Source organism: Sus scrofa, chromosome 3 (genome assembly GCF_054392235.1).
Source record: "Sus scrofa isolate SSC_HxYL_T2T_F1_AM1 chromosome 3, Sscrofa_HxYL_maternal_Yorkshire_Landrace_v2.0, whole genome shotgun sequence".
Taxonomy (NCBI): Eukaryota; Metazoa; Chordata; class Mammalia; order Artiodactyla; family Suidae; genus Sus; species Sus scrofa.
In genome coordinates, this window is record NC_139385.1 from 107,217,201 (window position 1) to 107,236,269 (window position 19,069).

Here is a 19,069-nt window from a genome sequence, read left to right on the forward strand (position 1 = left end):
TAATAAGGAGACAAGCCAATAAAAAATGGGCCAAGATTTGAATAGATATTCTACTAGAAAAGATCAGGAAAAGCCAACAAAGACATTGAATACAAGTTCAGTATCGTCAGTGATTAATAAATGTAAAATAAGCCACAAGTAGATACCACTTCATAACTGCTAGATTAGTTATGGTCAAAAAGACAACAGCAAGTACTGTCAAGGAAGTGAATAAACTGGAGTCCTTATTCATTGTACCAAAGCAGTTTCTTTTCTTTTTTTTTTTTTTTGTCTTTTTGTCTTTTGTTGTTGTTGTTGTTGCTATTTCTTGGGCCGCTCCCGCGGCATATGGAGGGCCCCAGGCTAGGGGTTGAATCGGAGCTGTAGCCACCTGCCTGCGCCAGAGCCACAGCAATGCGGGATCCGAGCTGCGTCTGCAACCTACACCACAGCTCACGGCAACGCCAGATCGTTAACCCACTGAGCAAGGGCAGGGACCGAACCCGCAACCTCATGGTTCCTAGTCGGATTCGTTAACCACTGCGCCACGACGGGAACTCCCCAAAGCAGTTTCTTAAAAAAATTAAACTTGAATTTACAACCCAAGATTTCCATTCCTGGGAATCTGTCCAAGAGGAATGAAATGTATGTTGCAAATGAATGTTCACAGAAGCAGTATTTATACCATCAGAAAACCGGAACTAGGAGTTCTTGTCGTGGCTCAGCTCTTAACAAACTCAACTAGCATCCATGAGGATAGCCGGTTCGATCCCTGACCTCACTCAGTGGGTTAAGGATCTGGCATTGCCGTGAACTATGGTGTAGGTCACAGACACTGCTCAGATCCTGAGTTGCTGTGGCACTGGTGGAGGCCAATGGCTACAAGTTCTGATTTGGCCTGAGAACCTCCACATGCCACAGGTGTGGCCCTAAAAGACAAAAAGACAAAAAAAAAAAAAAAAAAAAAGGAAAACTGGAACCAACCCAAATTCCTATCCACTGGTGAATGGATAAACAAAATGTGTATATATAAAATAATGGAATACTATTCAGCAATGCAAAATAAGTTTGAAATTCCCTTTGTGGCTTAATGGGTTGAAAATCCAACTGTCTTCATGAGGATGTGGGTTCAAACCCTGGCCTCTCTCAGTGGGTTAGGGATCCAGCATTTCCACATGCTGTGGCAGTGGTAGGCCTGCAGCTATAGCTCCTGCAGCTACAGCTCCGATTCAAACCCTATCCTGGGAACTTCCATATGCTGCAGGTGTGAAAAAAAGTACTGATGCTACAGAGGGAATGAGTCTCAAAAGCATGGTGCTCAATGAGGAAGTCATACAGAAAAGACTACCAATTTTATGATTCGACTTATATGAAATGTCCAGGCAGGTGAAAGTATAGAGACAAAAAGCAAATTAGTGGATTGGGGCTGGAGGTGGTAACGAGGACCATAAATGGGCACAGAGGATCTTTTGGGGATGGCATTGTTCTGAAATTGGATTTGGTAGTGGTTGTACAACATTTACTAAAAGTCATTGAATTATATACTCAAGATGGGTCAATTCTATGAAATGTAAATTATGCCTCAATAATACTTTAAAACCTGTGGTCTCAGCCCCATCGGGATCACCAGTTAGAACTTGTTAGAAATGCAAATTCTCCGCTCTAGTGAAGCAGAGACTCTGAGGGGTGGGGCCTGGCAACCTGTGTTTTAACAACCTCCAGAGGATTCTGATGCAGGATTGAGTTTGAGAACCGCTTGAGCATCAAGGAAGGTTAAATGGAGATATATGGGTAGTTTGGATACAGCCTGTGTACATTCAATCTACCCTGTTACTGTAACTGTAGGGAAGGTTTGAATTAAACTGTTATAGTAGAGTTAAAGAAAATTACAGGGCAGTGGGAGTAAAAATAAACTAGCCTTTCATGTTCTTGATATGCGCCTATGAGAAGCTTTATGATTGTGATGTTTGTGTACCACATATATTAGTAAATTCCCGTGTCCTTTTAGGCTTGCTGTTACTTAACGAACGTAGCATAAACAGGTTCATTTGCCATAACGACAGTGGAAGTTTAGATCCTTGAAAGGAATTATTTCTCCTAAATATTTACACAGTGTAATATAGCAGAGCCAGAAATGTGCAGTGATCCCAAAAAAGTAAAGATCTGACCATAGATAAAGAAGTAAATGGAGCAGCCAGCTGAACTGAACAACTCGTTCTCTCCCTGCATCTGTTCAGTGTACTTTTAAAAACCACGATTAGAAAAAGTGGTTGAGCTAGAGTAGTCTTCTTATGTATGTATGGCATGTGCTTTCAGGGTTTGTTTGGATTCCCGCCCCCCACCCCAAGCATTATCTGGGTGGCCAAAAGAAATTCTAAAGTCTGAGGCTACCCCTGAAAGCGGCCTGGTGATTCAAACCGGAGGCTGCTGGTTGCTGAATGTGTTAGGTGAAGTTTCTGGATAGGGTCTCCCTTACATGAGGGGTAATGACTTCTGCAGAGGTATACATTCACTTCGGAGGAAAGTGGAGGTTGGCAAGGTGGATGGTGGGAGGTAAAAACAAACGTTAAGACAAGGGAGAAAAGGGGGAAGTGGGCGACAGGGTGTGAAAACCAATAAAACGTGTGTCATGTATTAGTGGAGTTCACTGACATTGTCAGCAGTAGCATTTGGAAGAATATTAGGGAATGACGTGCAAACCATTGTGATTTCCAAAACTTTGTTCAACTGTAGGTTAAAAAAAAAAAAACACAACTGGGCTGTTTGTTAGTTGCTGGCAAAGTGTATCTCAGCTCTGTCTCTCTCTACTTATTTTATTTCTCATTGTCTCTTTCCCTTTGCTTCTTTTTTCTTTCGTAAAATCTTTAATAGTTCATATTATATTATTGAGCATTATTATTAGCAAAATGTTAAAATATTATAATCCTCTAAATTGATAATTCTGATTCTGACTTCTGTTATTGGATGGATAATAAAGGAATAAAATATTTTTTAGCAAGTTTTGTTCTGAAAAGTCTATGCCATAGCAATCTGAATTCCCCATATGTATTAATGGGTAAATTCCCATAGATGCATTTAAGCTATAATAAAAGAATAAATGAACAAACTTTTCCCTTTGTAAGAAAACTCTACAATTTTCTATGTAACTCTTAGATTTATACCTTAAAACAGAATTGCATTTGAAGAAGAATAAATAGATAACCTGGTAATATATGAGTAACTACAAACTGAGTGCCTCAGAAATTGACAATTTTGAAGTTAACTGCAGGAATCAGGAGAAGCACACTTTTTAGTGTGTTTGGGGCTGCGGGCATGGTGGGTAGGTTGACACCGTGTTCTTTAAATCAGTACATTTGAAAGGGTTGCCCAAAGGACAGTTTAATTATAAAATTAGATCAGTGTTTCTTTCTGGCGCTCTTAGGTTTTGTGACTTGTTAGTAGTGAATGTCGAGTGTTTACAGTACTGCTGCAAACCACAGCCTCTTCCTTGTGCAGCATGGCCCTTGTCCTTGTGCCTACTCAGACACCACTTTGCACCAGACCCCATGCTTGCTCCTGTGGCTGTTTTCCCCTTGAGCTCCCTATGGCAGTATGGTGCCCTACTTATAACAGTTTCATGTTGGTCTCAGCATTGATGGGGGGAAAACATTAAGGAAAGCAGAAAACAGTGAAGGGAAAGGAAAAAGAAAATAAAGGGCATGCTTATCCTGAAGAGTGGTAGAAACTGACAGTTTCTCTTGGTTCCACTCTTTGTCAGAAACCGCTTTTACCCCATGGAGGGACTCAACCTACAAATAAGACAAGCTCTCCATCATCTTTGTCTTTCAGTTTGTTGATTGGCTTTCCCCCATGACAGCATTTGAAGGTGCCGGTGATTTTGTCAACTCTGTCACTGAATGGTGCACTGACAGCAGTAAAATGATCTAAGCGTATTGATCTGTTAAGTGTAGTGTTCTGGCACATTGTGGCACATTATAGCACCTCAGCATCATTGTGAACACAAGCCTGCATCAGCTTCTCATGGGGGATGAATGCTGCTGTTGTATTTGTGGCTCAGAAGAATAGGTAGCTGGTACTTTCAGGAACCCCAAATTCCAAATTACGGTTCTGTTCGGTAGTTGCCAATTTTGGTTTGTCCTTTTTAGGTTTCTTTTGTGTCTAGAAAGTGTTCATCTGATACAGTATGAGGCAGTGAAGAAAAAGTAGCCAAGGGAGTTCTGTACTGTTGAAACAGTGCTCCTTGGATGTGATAGAATGCCCATTCTGCAGTATACTCACCCTCTGTTTGTTAGACATATTAAGTTCTCCTAGGATTGTTTGGGGTCCTCTGTGTGATTACTGTACTGTTGCTAGACTTGTTCTCTTTGGAAAATGCGCTTTCTTTGAAAGATAGGTTAGAGCTTTAAAAACAAAGAACAAAAAACCAAGACACAAAAATCTGGTAGGAGGATTGCCTCTAACTGGTCTTCCACCAGATGGTGCTAGTGTTACATACCTACAGGAAATTTCCTTTAGTGCCCTTGAAATCTTGAGGTTGTGTATTTCTGCTCTTTTTTATGTTTCACTGTATTTTACCTTTAGTGTTTTTTTGTTTGTTTGTTTGTTTTTTTCACACACACACTACTTTCCTGGTATACTACTGTCTCACCTCATATCTTTCACGTTGTGGTTAGTGAATTGTTTGTGCCAGGACTATCATGAAAAATAACTTAGGGGATAGATTCACGGGCCAAGGACTAAGTACAATTTGAAAATATATAAGATGTACTTTTGAATAAAATTTTTTATCATGCATTTGCTTCTTATATGACTTGTGCATACAGATGGAGAGCTCGTTCTTGATTTTGCTGCTTGGCCATTTTCCTTTCATGTTATAAAACAATATCGTAAAATAGTATTGTTTGAGATCTCCTAGAGGCCTTGCTTGGAAGTTATTAACGACAAGTGATACGTTTACCCATATTTACATTCAGAATAATTTTGATAACTTTAAAAGAAAGTTTGGTTAAAAAAATGTTGCTATCATGTGATATCAGATCTCCCCTCCAGGTAAACATTCGTCATTTGAAACTTGAATTAAAAAATTTTTCTGTTTACAAATATTTTATAGTTATTGCAGAAGAATTTAAAGAACCAAGAATGAAATTAAAGGAACAATTCAGAGTTAAGTACTATTAATATTGCATAAGCTTTTTTCTTCTATATATACTTATAATTTAAAGGTATCAAAGTTTTTTTTTATTATACTTATAATTTAAACGTATCAAATGGTTTTTTTTTAACCATTTCTTGGGCCGCTCCCATGGCATATGGAGGTTCCCAGGCTAGGGGTCTAATCGGAGCTGTAGCTGCCGGCCTACGCCACAGCACAGCAATGCAGGATCCGAGCCGTGTCTGCGAGCTACACCACAGCTCACAACAACGCCAGATCCCCAACCCACTGAGCAAGGCCAGGGATCGAACCCAAAACCTCATGGTTCCTAGTCAGAGTTGTTGACCACTCAGCCACGATGGGAACTCCTCATGTCATATTTTTATAACCAGCTTCTCCACTTAATACTTGACAATAATAATTTTTAATGACAGTATAGTTTTCCATTAATGAACTCTTTAATGATAGACATTTTGGTTTCAGTTTTTTTCCTTCAGAGCTGCGCTATGGTGAATAGCATTTTTTTTTTTTTTTTTTTTTGTCTTTTGTTGTTGTTGTTGTTGCTATTTCTTGGGCCACTCCCGTGGCATATGGAAGTTCCCAGGCTAGGGGTTGAATCGGAGCTGTAGCCACTGGCCTACGCCAGAGCCACAGCAACGCGGGATCCGAGCCGCGTCTGCAACCTACACCACAGCTCACGGCAACGCCGGATCGTTAACCCACTGAGCAAGGGCAGGGACCGAACCCGCAACCTCATGGTTCCTAGTCGGATTCGTTAACCACTGCGCCACGACGGGAACTCCGTGAATAGCATTTTTAACTTTTTGTTTAAATTAAAATTTCTTACACATAAGTTCTTAAAACTATAATAGTTCAGAAACAATGCATATTTTTGTGACTTTTGATCTATAATTTTCAAATTACCATCCAACAGAGTTTTACTTTTTAAACATCCTTAACAGTGTCAGATTTTGTTTGTTTCTCTGCATCCTTACCATCACCAGATTGCCTTAGGTACTGCTTATTTGAGATTCTCTGAAATAGCAATTCATCACTAAATAGAGAAATTTAAAATTGCTTTGATTTTTTTTTTTTCAGAAATAGGTATCCTTTAAATATGAACTCGTAGATCCCCTTTTATTTATGGTGGTTTGGTTTTTGACCTTGTCTCCTGTCCCAAAAAATAAACTGCTATCCTTTGTATACTTTGAAATAGGTTATCTCATACACAGAGAAAAGAATTAAGATCTGTGTTGATTAACTTTTTTTTTTTTAGCACTTTCTATTACTTGTTAAGAAACAAGTCATTTATCTTCTCTTCGTATAAGTGTTTCTCAGTCTGAAAATTTGGGAGAACTGTTTCTACATAAATTATTTTTGAAACTTTAATGAAATGAGCTATGCATTTAGCATGAGAGCTTTTAGTACCTAATTTTTTGGTGGGCAGAAGGAAGAAGGAAAAGGAACTGCTGCATATTGATAAGGAAAATTAAAAACATATCAGATTTTATTAATTTAAGCGAATGTATCCTGGCTGATTTTTGATATCTTACTAAATATTAATTGTTTTTTCATTTAAGTAGATTAGCTTTGAATTAAATTCTCCCATTATCATAGGAAGCATGCAATTTATTTTAAAATAAAAAATAAAACTATTTTCGTATTTGGGAAAAGAGAAGAGGGAAGGACACTGATACAGAGGCTTCAAGTAAACTTGTAAATGAATGTGAAAACTTTTAGCCCAACAACTTAAAAAAAACAAACAAAACACCAAACAGCTAATTTTCCTCTCTCATGAAAATAATCCCCCATCTCAATTTGGCTAAAAAAAAAAAATTGTCATTCTTTTGCTGTCAGAATGAATAGTCACTATAAGAAAAGTACTTGGAACTGTGGTTTTAAAAGATTGGTGAACATACAATTTATCTTGTTAAAAGAGACTTACAAACTGCGGAGATACAAATTTTGTGGCTTAAACATATATTCTTTTTTGTAAGATTTTTATTTTTTCTATTAGAGTTTATTTACTAAACACATATTCTTTTATTTTTTTCTTTTTAAACAATTTTTGTTTTTTTCCACTATAGTTGGTTTACAGTATTCTGTCACTTTTCTATATCCTTTTTTTGTGTGTGTGTGTGTGTGTGTGTGTGTGTGTTTTTGCCATTTCTTGGGCTGCTCCCATGGCATTTGGAGGTTCTCAGGTTAGGGGTCCAACTGGAGCTGAAGCCGCCGTCCTACACCAGAGCCACAGCAATGCTGGATCCGAGCCGCGTCTGCAACCTACACCACAGCTCACGGCAACACCGGATCCTTACCCCACTGAGAAAGGGCAGGGATCAAACCTGCAACCTCATGGTTCCTAGTCGGATTCGTTAACCACTGCGCCACGACGGGAACTCCTATATTCTTTTTAAAAATAAAATTACATTGAAAAATGGTCAGATATGTAACATCATTGAATTTTACTAATGATGAAAAGAATTAGCATTTTTAACTTAGAGTTTTTGTTTAAAACTTTTTAGTGAATTTAAAAGTAAACGCATTGAAAATGTGGGCATTTCACTTGTTTTTTAGGTTATGAGTGTGTGCTTTATATATATTTTTTTAAATAAAAAGACCTAGGAAGACCCTATAATAATGCTGAATTAGATAAAGTGTTTTAAAAATCATAACTTTAACTCTTGAGAATTAGTACATTAACATATAGATCTGATAAAACATGAGTCCAATGGTATCTTCTTTAGTGTACTTTTGTATATCATTCATATCTATTTAGGCGTTTGTCTAAACAAGCAGTTGAAGGGGCTTTAGAGTACTGTAATAATCTTGAAACCTTTGAGTTCTATTAGAATTGTGTCAGTTAAGTTCCCCCCAAATTATAAATTTTACTCAGAGTCTTATCTGCTTTATGGCAAAATAAATAAAATAATCAAATTGCTAAGATTATAAGCCTAATTAGTTTACACCTGAGAGAAATTTGTTTTGTGAAATACAATACCTATTAAACATTAGATATCCAGATTTTGTGCCAAGTTTATTTTTGCTTTCCTCAATATATACTAGAAATAATTGGAATAATTTTCTAGTAGTTTATTGGGAAACTTCTTAATCAACAGAAAGTGGCTTATAAAATCTAGCATACTTTCCACTTAATGTCTATCCTCGAATTCTAAATAGGAAAGGAAAAAGGAGAGCATAGTATTAGCTTTTATAGCAGCTTCTCCTGGAAAAAATCATCACCACTCCCAGCTTGATTTGTTTCATTTAATTCTTGCCACATATACTCTTAGATCCTTATATGTTTTATATTGAAGTAGTCATTGTTGAGGTTTTTCTGTTCATTTAGATTATTAAGGCATTCTGATCTGCACTTAATATTGAACTATTTATTGGACCCATGCTATCTAATAATTAAAGCATATGAAATTTACTACATTTTGTATTGATTTAATATTAATGTTAATCTAAAATCTTTGGGTGCAACGTGTCACATCTGTTTTATATTCCTCTGTTTAAAAGAAGTGGCAGTATGGTATTTGGAGGAATATTTATTATCTGAGTTTTTCTTTGCAACAGTTTTCCTTAGCCCTTGAGAATTATAACTTCCAAGAGACAGTGAATCACCCTGAAAATTCTCAGGTACCCAACTACTAAAGGCCACAGTTAATTGGAATTTTTCTTTACCATTTAAGTTCCCTTTGCTTACATAGTGGTAATTTTGGAGGCTTCTGGCAATGACAGAAAATGAATTTGTGGTAAGATTTTTCTAAAAATACTCTTTTCTCTTAATAATAGGTCCAGCCTGAACTTCATGGATACTGTTTTGTTTTGTTTTGTTGTTTTGTTTTGTTTTGTTTTAGAAAAAACTTTGTTAGGCCGAGTGTTCATTTGTGTTTGAAACCAAGTTTTCCATGGCTGGTGACTGAATATTCTTATTTATCCTAAATTTCATGAAATATTTGGTTTTATGCTTTATATGTAACATGCTCTCAGATTTTACTATGTCATGATGGTGGCATTTCTGAGCAACAGGATGGGCAACCTTGCTTTTCAATTGCAGAGTGTTCATTTTTCCTGTTGTGAAATTTTTGAAATCTTGGTTGCCAAAAAAAAAAAAAAAAAAAACAACAACTGTAAATCTTTTTGTTGCCCCAAGTCATCTTCTCAAGTCTTGGTGGCTTATACTTGTTGTCAGAGTTCAATCAAGAGTTCTCCAGAGAACTCTTTGGGGTAGCAAATGAACTCTTTCACATTTTACTTATCAGTGTTGAATTGTTACAATGAGGCAAAATGTTAAAAGTTATCTCCTTGACTTGTCTCCTAACTGTGATAACTATTGAAGAGTCTAGAAAAGGAGAGGTTTCTAAGACCTAATAGTGGATTAAAAACTAAGCACCGGAGTTCCTTTTGTGTCTCAGAGGTTAAGGAACCCGACCAAGATCCATAAGGATGCAGCTTTGATCCCTGGCCCTGTTCAGTGGGTTAAGGATCCAGCATTGCCATGAGCTGTGGTGTAGGTCGCAGACACTGCTCAGATCCTACGTTGCTGTGGCTGTGGTGTAGGCCAACAGCTGTAGCTCCAATTTGACCCCTAGCCTGGGAACTTGCTATGTTGCAGGTACAGCCCTAAAAAGCAAATAAAAAATTTAAAAAAAGTAAGCACCAACATGTTTCTGCTTCTGAATCTTGACACTTAGATGGCCACATGGTAGAGAACCAAAGGAATTGTAAGTACTTAAATTAGATGATGTTTCTTTGCATATTATGTCATAAAGAAAGTCTCTAATTTTAAAATATTTAATAAACTATCCAAGTGTCCATCTCCATACAACTGCCATCTGTAGAAGAGTACTTCCGTTGTGGTTTGTAAAGTATATGGAGCCAAAGAAGAAGGAAGAGGATGATATGTGGGATGCTTTGATTAAATAAATGCTGAAATGAAATGGTTTAATACCTTCCTGAAATGGTATGTTTCAAGTTCACGAAAAGGATGATTTCAGACCCTCCTGAAAAGAGGTGGAGTAATATTCTGCTGGACCCTTTTCCTTTTTACATTGTGGTTATTAATTATAACCAGATAATAATATAGGCAATGTTTATGGCAGTGAATTTTGTATATATGCACATATTCAGACATGTTTGTGCTTTCCAAGATGCTTCAGAATGATTAATCCAGAGACAAGTCATAAATGTCAGTAACAGATTATAAACACAAGAAAAGCTAAGTATTCCGAAAATCTTGAGGCTGGCATCATGGAGAAGTATCCATTGTGTTTATTTATAACCTCTCTCTTATTACTGACAGAAAAGGACAAAATGAATTCATACGGATTTAAGCCTGTGTATTTCCTCTGTGAGGAAAACAAACATTGCTTAATCACTTTTTATTGACGAAGAATTAAGTATTATAGGTGTCATTGAAATAAAAAGAGAGTGCTTTGCCCTGCAGTTTTCTTTTAATACCTAGTCTCATTCATTTATTTTCTTTGAGCAGGCAGAAAGTTTGGGAAATGATATTTTCCTTTTCTTTCTTCTCAGTATCGTCAGTGAAGCGGGAGCGTCAATCTACAGTGTCAGCCCTGAAGCTAACAAAGAGATGCCAGGACTGGACCCTAATTTGAGAAGTGCAGGTAAGAAACTAAATGCCTTCACAAAAGCATCTGATTTTGATATTTTAGACTTGTATTTGCAGCAAGCAAAATATTTAAATATCCAAGAAATTTTAGAAGACATATTACAGGCATGTTAGAAAGAAAGTGGTTGATTAGAGTAATACTGGGATTTATTGCTTTAAAAAAATGCTTCATAACATTATAGAATATGGTGAAAAATTAGCTCAAAACATCTTTAATAAAATTGTTAGAGTTAATAATAAAAATAATAAAATACTTTCAGTTCTCTTATTATTATTATAAGATATTACTTATTACAACTTTTTTTTGGAGAAATGTGGTTTATTAACATAAAAATATTTACAGTGCAAATGTATGAATACACACAGGCTTTCAGTTTATTGCTAAATATTTGTCAAACGACCAGTTTCTCTTGTCTTGCTAATAGGAATTGTCATTAGTGTATTGTTTAAATTAGCTGGATTTGATTTTAGTTGTATTAAGTTGCTTTGATTTCTGTGATGTGGAATAGTTTAAATCTTGTTTGTAAAGAAATTAAGATATTTTGATACATCTAATGAAAGTAATTGGTATCACAAGCAAAATATAGATCTAGTCAGAGCATTTTTCTGTGTAATAGGTGAATATTTAGACTCCTTTGTTAGAAATAGACTTATGTGTGTGCCTACTTGTTTGTTATTATTATTTTTGAATTTACAAGGCAGAACTTTTAATAAATCAGCATTAGTCATTATGATAGCTACCAAATCTGGTTTTCATATAGTTCCTTTATTTTTTAATTGAAGTATAGTTGATTTACAGTATTATATTAGTTTCAGATGTACAGCATTGTGGTTCAGTATTTTTATACAGATTATACTCCATTAAAAGTTCTTATCAAATAATTGCTGTAATTCTCATTGCTATACAATATATTCTTGTCATTTATCTATTTTATATATAGTAGCTTGTATCTTCTAAACCCTCAATTTGGAGAAATCCCAAATTAGAAGAAATGGACTTTTTATTTAATTTTTTCATTAAATATTCTCATTAAATTTCACAGACTGTTCTCAAAATGTATTCCTGGAAATATGTAGTTGAAAATTTTTGCATTAGTCTGAAGTTAAAATCTTCTTTCTTAATCCAAAAGAACTTCTAGTTTCCCTTCAGTTGTTCATTCCATGACACAGTCCCCTGTCTAAAATGATCATCTTTTTAAAACTCAGATCCCAGCTCAAAATCTTGCTTCTTCATGAAGCTTTTCCCTATCACACCAACTCAGTGTGTTCTCTGCCTCCTTGCCATGTTTTCTTTTGGTGCTCGCTTTCTAATAACAATAGTAACAACAACAACAATAATAATAATAGGAAGAGGTGTCGTTATAGTAATCATAGTGGGAGCTGCTGATACTAATGTTTTTTAAGTACTTAATACATGTGAAACATTATGGTAAATGCATTGCCAGGGTTATTTTATTTAATGCTCACAATTGCCCTATGAGACAGTTATTATTCCCACTTTACAGATGAGGAAACCAAGACTTAATGAGGCCACTTATCCAAGTAAGTGTGCCCATAATATTTGTGTACCTTGTTTTACAATAAAAGGATACTTTTCTTTATAAAAAAAAATAAAATTCCAAGCCTCCCAAGTTGGCAATGAAAGGTAATCTTCCAAAAGGTCATTTGAAAAAAATATTATATGGGAGGTGGCAGTCCTTCAGACTTCCCTTTGCTAAGGGGGCTGCTGTTTCCTCATTACTGCTGTCCTGCGTGTATGCATAACTGCCACAGTATTATAGGTGGGACAGGAATACAACATTCTAACAACACTCCATGAAGATAGGAAATAATAAAAAGGAGAATTGGTATGTAGTCTTAATTACTCTGATTTCAAAATCTATCTGTGTTTTCGGTTTGTGATTCACGGCAGATGTGCCTTCCTCCTTTGGCTCAGCTTGCTTCCACATTGGCAGTGACTATGTTTGATCCATATCAACTCAAAACATCTACCTAGACATTTTGAGGTTTCCAAGTCTGGTCCTGGAAGCAAGTATTGAAAGAATCACAGTCTCCATTCTTGGCTTTCTAGGGCCCACTTCCTTTTCACTTCCTATTTTCTGACTCTTTCCTAGTGATTGATGCCAGGGATGACTTTATACTTCATTTGAGACCTGGCCTACCTATGGATGTGGGGTTTACGTTTCAACTGTCCTTAAGTTTACTATATCAGATATAACAGAACCTCAGCATTCTTACAAGTGTTCAACATATGTAAGAAAATGACCTTTATCTTAACTACATCTTCTTGACCAGTTTATCAACTCATTGGAAACAGAAGTTGTTCTTATATATGCTTACCTTCCCCCCATAATTAATTCATTATACTGAGAGGATTTAAATTGGATGGATAGACTAGTAGATAGTTGGTATTAAAATGTTTATTTTATAGATTTCTGATTTAAAATGGAAAATTAAATATACCAGCGATTCTTTCACTCCCTCCTATAATCTCATTAAAATGACAGTAACTTGATAGAATGAAGGCATAAACTCACTAGGACAAGGAGAATGGGAGAGAAGATAATAGCAGCAATAGTTTTGAAGCTTCTGGAAAGCAGATGCCTGAGTAATAAGTGATCTAGCCCACTTGAAAAAAGTTGAGCACTGAAACAGCATTATAGAAAACCGAACTAACCTGAAATAGATTGAGGAAACCCTAAAGGGTCAGGAAATGCACCAAGCACCTTTAGAGGTATCTTGGAAGGGCTAAGAATGGGTCTAAAATAAGAGGATTGATTAAAAGTCTATTTTAAAAGTTCACTTTGCTGTACAGTAGAAATTGACAGAACACTATCAACCAACTATAGTGGAAAAAATAAAAATCATTAAAAAATTTTTTAAAAAAGCAATTACGCCAAGTTAAACACAGATACCACATAACCCAGCAATCCCACTCCCAGATATATACTTAAAAATTGAAACACTTACTCAGCAAATACTTGACCATCGATGATCACTCTTCACAATAGCCGAAAACTGGAAACAATCCAAATGTCCATCAGCAGGTGAATAGATAAACAAAATGTCGTCTGGAATATTATTTTCAGCCATAAGAAAGAATAAAGTAATGATATGTGCTGCGACATGGATGAACCTTGTAAACATGCTACGTGAAAGAAGCCATACGCAAAAGGTCACATTTGTATGATTTCATTTATGTGAAATGTCCATAAGAGGCAAATCTGTAGACACAGACCCAGCTGGTGGTAGCCAGGGACTGGGGAGAGGGGAGAACAAAGCAGGTTTGCTTAGTGGGTACAGGGTTTCCTTTGGAGGGTGATGAAAATGTTCTGGAACTCGATAGAGGTGGTGGTTTGCACAGTGTTGTGATTTACTAAATACTACACAATAGTACACCTTAAAATGGTCAATTTTATGTTATGTGAATTTCACATCACTAAAAAAAGAAGAAATCTGAGAATTTGGGGTTAATAGATGCAAACCATTGCCTTTGGAATGGATAAACAATGAGATCCTGTTGTATGGCACCAGGAACTATATCTAGTCACTTATGATGGAGCATGATAATGTGAGAAAAAAGAATGTATACGTGTGTGTGACTGGGTCAACTTGTACAGGAGGAAATTGACAGAACACTGTAAACCAGCTGTAATGGAAAAAAAATAAAAATCATTAAAACAAAACAAACAGAAAAAAAAAGAAATCAATTAGACCTCTCGTTCCACATAATTGAGCATCTGTCCCTCTTCCATTTCTGCAGAAGACTGGAGAATTGTTCTCTAGGGAGGATTAAATGGAATATCTGTACCCTGGAAGACACAGGTTATAAGTGAGAATGGGGATACCTGCTGAAAAAAGAAGGATTGGTTATTTCCATGCATTCGTAGATACCTTAGAGGGACTAAATCTTCCATGAAGGAGATTGGGGGATTCTGACTGACACAAGAGAAAACACCTAGAGAAATTGAGATAGAGATTTCACAAAGAAATGGCCAAATGACCCTATAGTGAAGCCCACGGTTGACAAACCTCGCCTTTGCCCAAAGCACTTGCAGTCAGCTTTGTAGTACCCGGCCCCTGGTGGAAAGTCAAGGGTCACTTAACATGTGAGGAAAACTTGCTGTTAACTACAGATGCCAAGACAGGGCCAAGGGGTGGGGTGCGCTACATGGAAAAAATAGGGACTATATGCAAAGAAGAAAAATTAAAAGTTTGATGCCCTTATAGAAAAGATGTTTTACTCATTTAAGGGTATATTTACATAAAGTAAAATTTACTCTTTTGAGGTATACCATCTATTAATCTTAAAAAGCTTGTGCTAGTACACAACCAAGATATAGAATGTTTATGTCAGATCAGTAGATTTGTCAGCTTCTTATTCAACAATGTAGTTACTATTTAGAGGGTCAAGATTATAATAGAATTGCATTAAGACCATTACAGCTGTCCTTTAGTAAGTTGTTTAGTGAAAAAAAGGCTCATTTGGAATTGTTGAATGAACTTAGATATCCTGAGGGTTTTACTTATCTTCCTCTGTTGCTGTCTGATGGCAAGGGGAAGTGTAAAATGAGGTAAGTACTAGACTTAAAAAATTTTGGAGTTCCCGTTGTGGTTCATTGGGTTAAGGGCCCAATGTAGTCTCCATCAGGATGTAGGTTCGATCCCTGGCCTCGCTCAGTGGCTTAAGGATCTGGTGTTGCTGCAGGTGTGGCCATTAAAAAGAAGAAGCAGAAAAGAAATAAAAATGTCCATTTTGACGTTCTTAGATAAACAGAACAAGGCAAATTTCAAAGAGAGCACAGTTTAGTATGGTCATTTAAGCAATGCACGGATTTGCTTTAAGATTCTAGGGATTTCATAGAACTGAAGACTAAAACCCATGGAACTCTTTTTATCCTTTGGATATAAGGCACCTTCTGAATGAGGAGGAAATGGTGCTTTCAGTGCTACTACATATGGCTCTGCAGGTTGTACACTGTCTAACTTAACCATGTGAAGTAGCTCTGGTTGCCTAACTTTTAGGATGGCAATCTTCACTCAGCCTGGGGCTCCAGGCTCTTGCTTCCTTTGCTTTTGGTGTATCCAACATAAATTTTTCCTTTAATGCTTAATTTTTGACTCAGTATCCCATATTGTCTTCTTTACACATTGTGTTTCATTACCACTTAACAGATTACCATTGATTAAAAACTAAATTCCTATATGTACTTTATTTCCTTTTTCCTCAGTCTATCTAGTCTGCTAGAAGGCAAGCCTTTCAGATACTGTGGCTTGTAATATGACTTGCTTTAATATTTTTTTTCAGTTGTACTTTGCCTGAGCATTTCTTTCTTTCTATATAAACTTTAGAGCCATTTAATTAATGTTCTTTTTTTTTTTTTTTTTTTTTTTTTTGTCTTTTTTTTTAGGTCCACACCTGTGGCACATGGAGGTTCCCAGGCTAGGGGTCAAATCGGAGCTATAGCTGCCAGACTATGCCAGAGCCACCGCAGTGCCAAATCTGAGACACGTCTGCAACCTACACCACAGCTCATGGCAACGCCAGATCTTTAACCTACTTAGTGAGGCCAGGGATCAAACCTGCAACCTCATGACTCCTAGTCGGATTCGTTTCTGCTGTGCCATGATGGGAACTCCTAATTAATATTCTTAAAACCCTATAAAAATACAGTGAAATTCTGTCAAATTATACCTTCATCCAGGTTCTGAACATTTTATTTTTCTTACTCACGGGCAGTACATGCACACACAGACAGTGAATGGATTCTCCTTCAGGATATTTTCTTATTGGTTGTTGCTGAGTATATGGTAGAGCATCAGTTTTTGTCTGGGTACCTTGAAACCAGCCAACTGATAATCTTTCGCTTGACTTAGGTTTTCTAGATAGATAGTCATTAAGTGTAAAAAATGATAAGTAATCTGGTTCTTGTCTTTTCAGTAATCATACCTTCTTTCTTGTCTCTTTCAAGTGCGTTAAGCAGAGTTTCCTGGACAGGGTTAATAGTAGCAATGATACAGAAGAATATTGATATCGTATGTACAAAATAGGCAATATTTGCCATACCTTTGGACATATTGCATTTTAAAATATATATAAAAGCTTCATTGAAATACAGTTTACATAGCAGACAATTTGCCCTTTTAAAGTATATTTTGGGAGTTCCCTGGTGGCCTAGCAGGTTAAGGATCTAGCATTGTCACTGCTGTGGCTCAGGTCACTTCTCTGGTACAAGTTCATTCCCTGGTTCTGGCACTTACACATGCCACAGCCACGGCCAAAAAAAAAATAAAGTTATGTCGTCATTTTATGGTGACTCTTATGTTTAACATGTTCCAGAAATCTCTTTGACTTTGACTATATTTTTCTCATCATTCCTTCTCAATCACTTTCCAATTTCCTCCTCTTTTCTATCTCAAAGTGCAAATGCACCCCAAGTTTGGGGCCACAACTCTTTTCTCTTCATTTTCTTTATCAGCAATCTGTTAAACCCCTTTTGCCTGAACTACTTATCTGTCTTTTACTGTCAAAAATTTGTTGTCAGCCTGATCATTCTTAACCCACAAGTATGCATTATTACTGTCTGTTGCATACCCCTTTCTTGGTTCTTATCCTGCCAACAGGAAAAGAACACTGTCTTTTCTCCAAAGCCTGAGCTTACTACTTTTCAAATTCTACTTTAAACAAAGTTCATCTCTCCTCCTTCTGCCTCGCATCTCTTCTGTGCTCGGGTTTTTTATGCTACGTAGAGTGAATGGAATCTTAAAGGGAAATATCATGTCTAGAAATATTAGGATCTGTGTTAAGGGTTGGGGACACTGTAACTTCAGAAGCCCTTGGGACTTGTTGTAGAATTAATATGTTATCTAGAAGCCATTATTTTCAATCTGTTGTTGCTAATATTTAGCAATGTTAGGATGAACAAAGGATATACTGGCAGTGAACTGTTAGAAGGGAATCCAGTAGAAAATAGTTTAAAATCCTTTTGTGTATCTCAGAAATTTTAAAACATGGGATCTATTCACATTTATCAAATTATACAGCTGCTCTGACCAATTTCCAAATTAGGTTTTCATAATGTAGATTTTCCTGAAGGTATATATTTGAGAGATTTACCTATTATTGGTATACTTTGGTTTTTTGTGTTGTTTTCTGTTTGTTTGTTTGTTTTGCTTTTGAGGGCTGCACCTGTGGCATATGGAGTTTCCCGGGCTTGGGGTCAAATCAGAGCTACAGCTGCTGGCCTTCGCCCCAGCCACAGCAACACAGGCTCCAAGCCGTGTCTACGACCTACACCACAGCTCACGGCAATGCAGGATCCTTAACCCATTGAGCAAGGCCAGGGATCGAACCCACAACCTCTTGGTTCCTGTCAGATTCATTTCCGCTGTGCCACCATGGGAACTCCTATTGTTGATATACTTTTATTGAATTCCTAATATTGCCGTCCTACACAGCAGATGTTCTGATGACTGTTAACTTAGTTTACTATTGTGGGTTGTTGTTATCTGAAAGTGTTTTTACAATGTACGTATGTGTTTGAAAATCATTCTTATTGTATTATATTCATAAAGGCTAATAAAGAAATAATACACTTGTCCTTTGCTCTCCACAGGAGACTTTTTTCAGGACCCCTGTCAGATACCCACATCAGATACCCAGATATGTTATATGCAAGTCCTTTATATAAAATGGTGCAGTACTTGCATATAACATATCCACATCCTCCAGTATTAGGTGTTGGTTATCCAACACCTAATATAGTGTAAATAGTTGTAAGCACAGTGTAAATAGTTGGTGATAGTGGCAAATTCAAGTTTTGCTTCTTTGAACTTCATGGAATTTTTTAAAATTATTTTTGATCCATAGTTGATTGAATCCATGGATGTGAAACCCACAGATAGGCAGGGCTGACTGTATTTGCTTTTAGAGGATATCAAGTGTCTTTCTGATGGTGTATATTTTCAACTCGTAATTATAAATGTGGTTAGTTGAGGAAACCATGTCTCCTATAATCTGCAGTGCTTGCACTAATTAACCTTTTGTGAGATTTGATGAGAAAGGTGTGTGTGAAGACCTTAGAACACCATCTTTTCTGTGGGAGAAATAAGGAGATTGTAAGACACCAGTTTATGGCTCTCTAAGCTTGCTTTGCAAGCTGCCGTTGTCACTATATGTTAGAAGTAATAACAACAGATATGAAAAAGACTTGAATGACCGTGCAGTGAACTTGACGTTCACAGTAGATCTTATCTCTGATGAGAGGGGGCACAAATCAGTGACTAGAGCATCTGATAAT

The 19,069-nt window shown here is 36.6% G+C and overlaps 1 protein-coding gene and 1 long non-coding RNA gene across 7 annotated transcripts in view; both read left to right on the plus strand.

The window, feature by feature from the left end:
• LOC146404833 (uncharacterized) overlaps positions 1-19,069 on the plus strand; it is a 1,439,763-nt gene that overhangs the window by 265,413 nt on the left and 1,155,281 nt on the right. The gene's annotated exons all lie outside the window — the stretch shown is intronic.
• SRBD1 (S1 RNA binding domain 1) overlaps positions 1-19,069 on the plus strand; it is a 226,402-nt gene that overhangs the window by 118,551 nt on the left and 88,782 nt on the right. For all 6 annotated transcript variants that reach the window (XM_021087562.2, XM_021087563.2, XM_021087564.2 and 3 more), the window contains exon 15: positions 10,673-10,764. In XM_021087562.2, the coding sequence (XP_020943221.2) occupies positions 10,673-10,764 (92 nt within the window). The remainder of the gene's footprint in view (positions 1-10,672; positions 10,765-19,069) is intronic.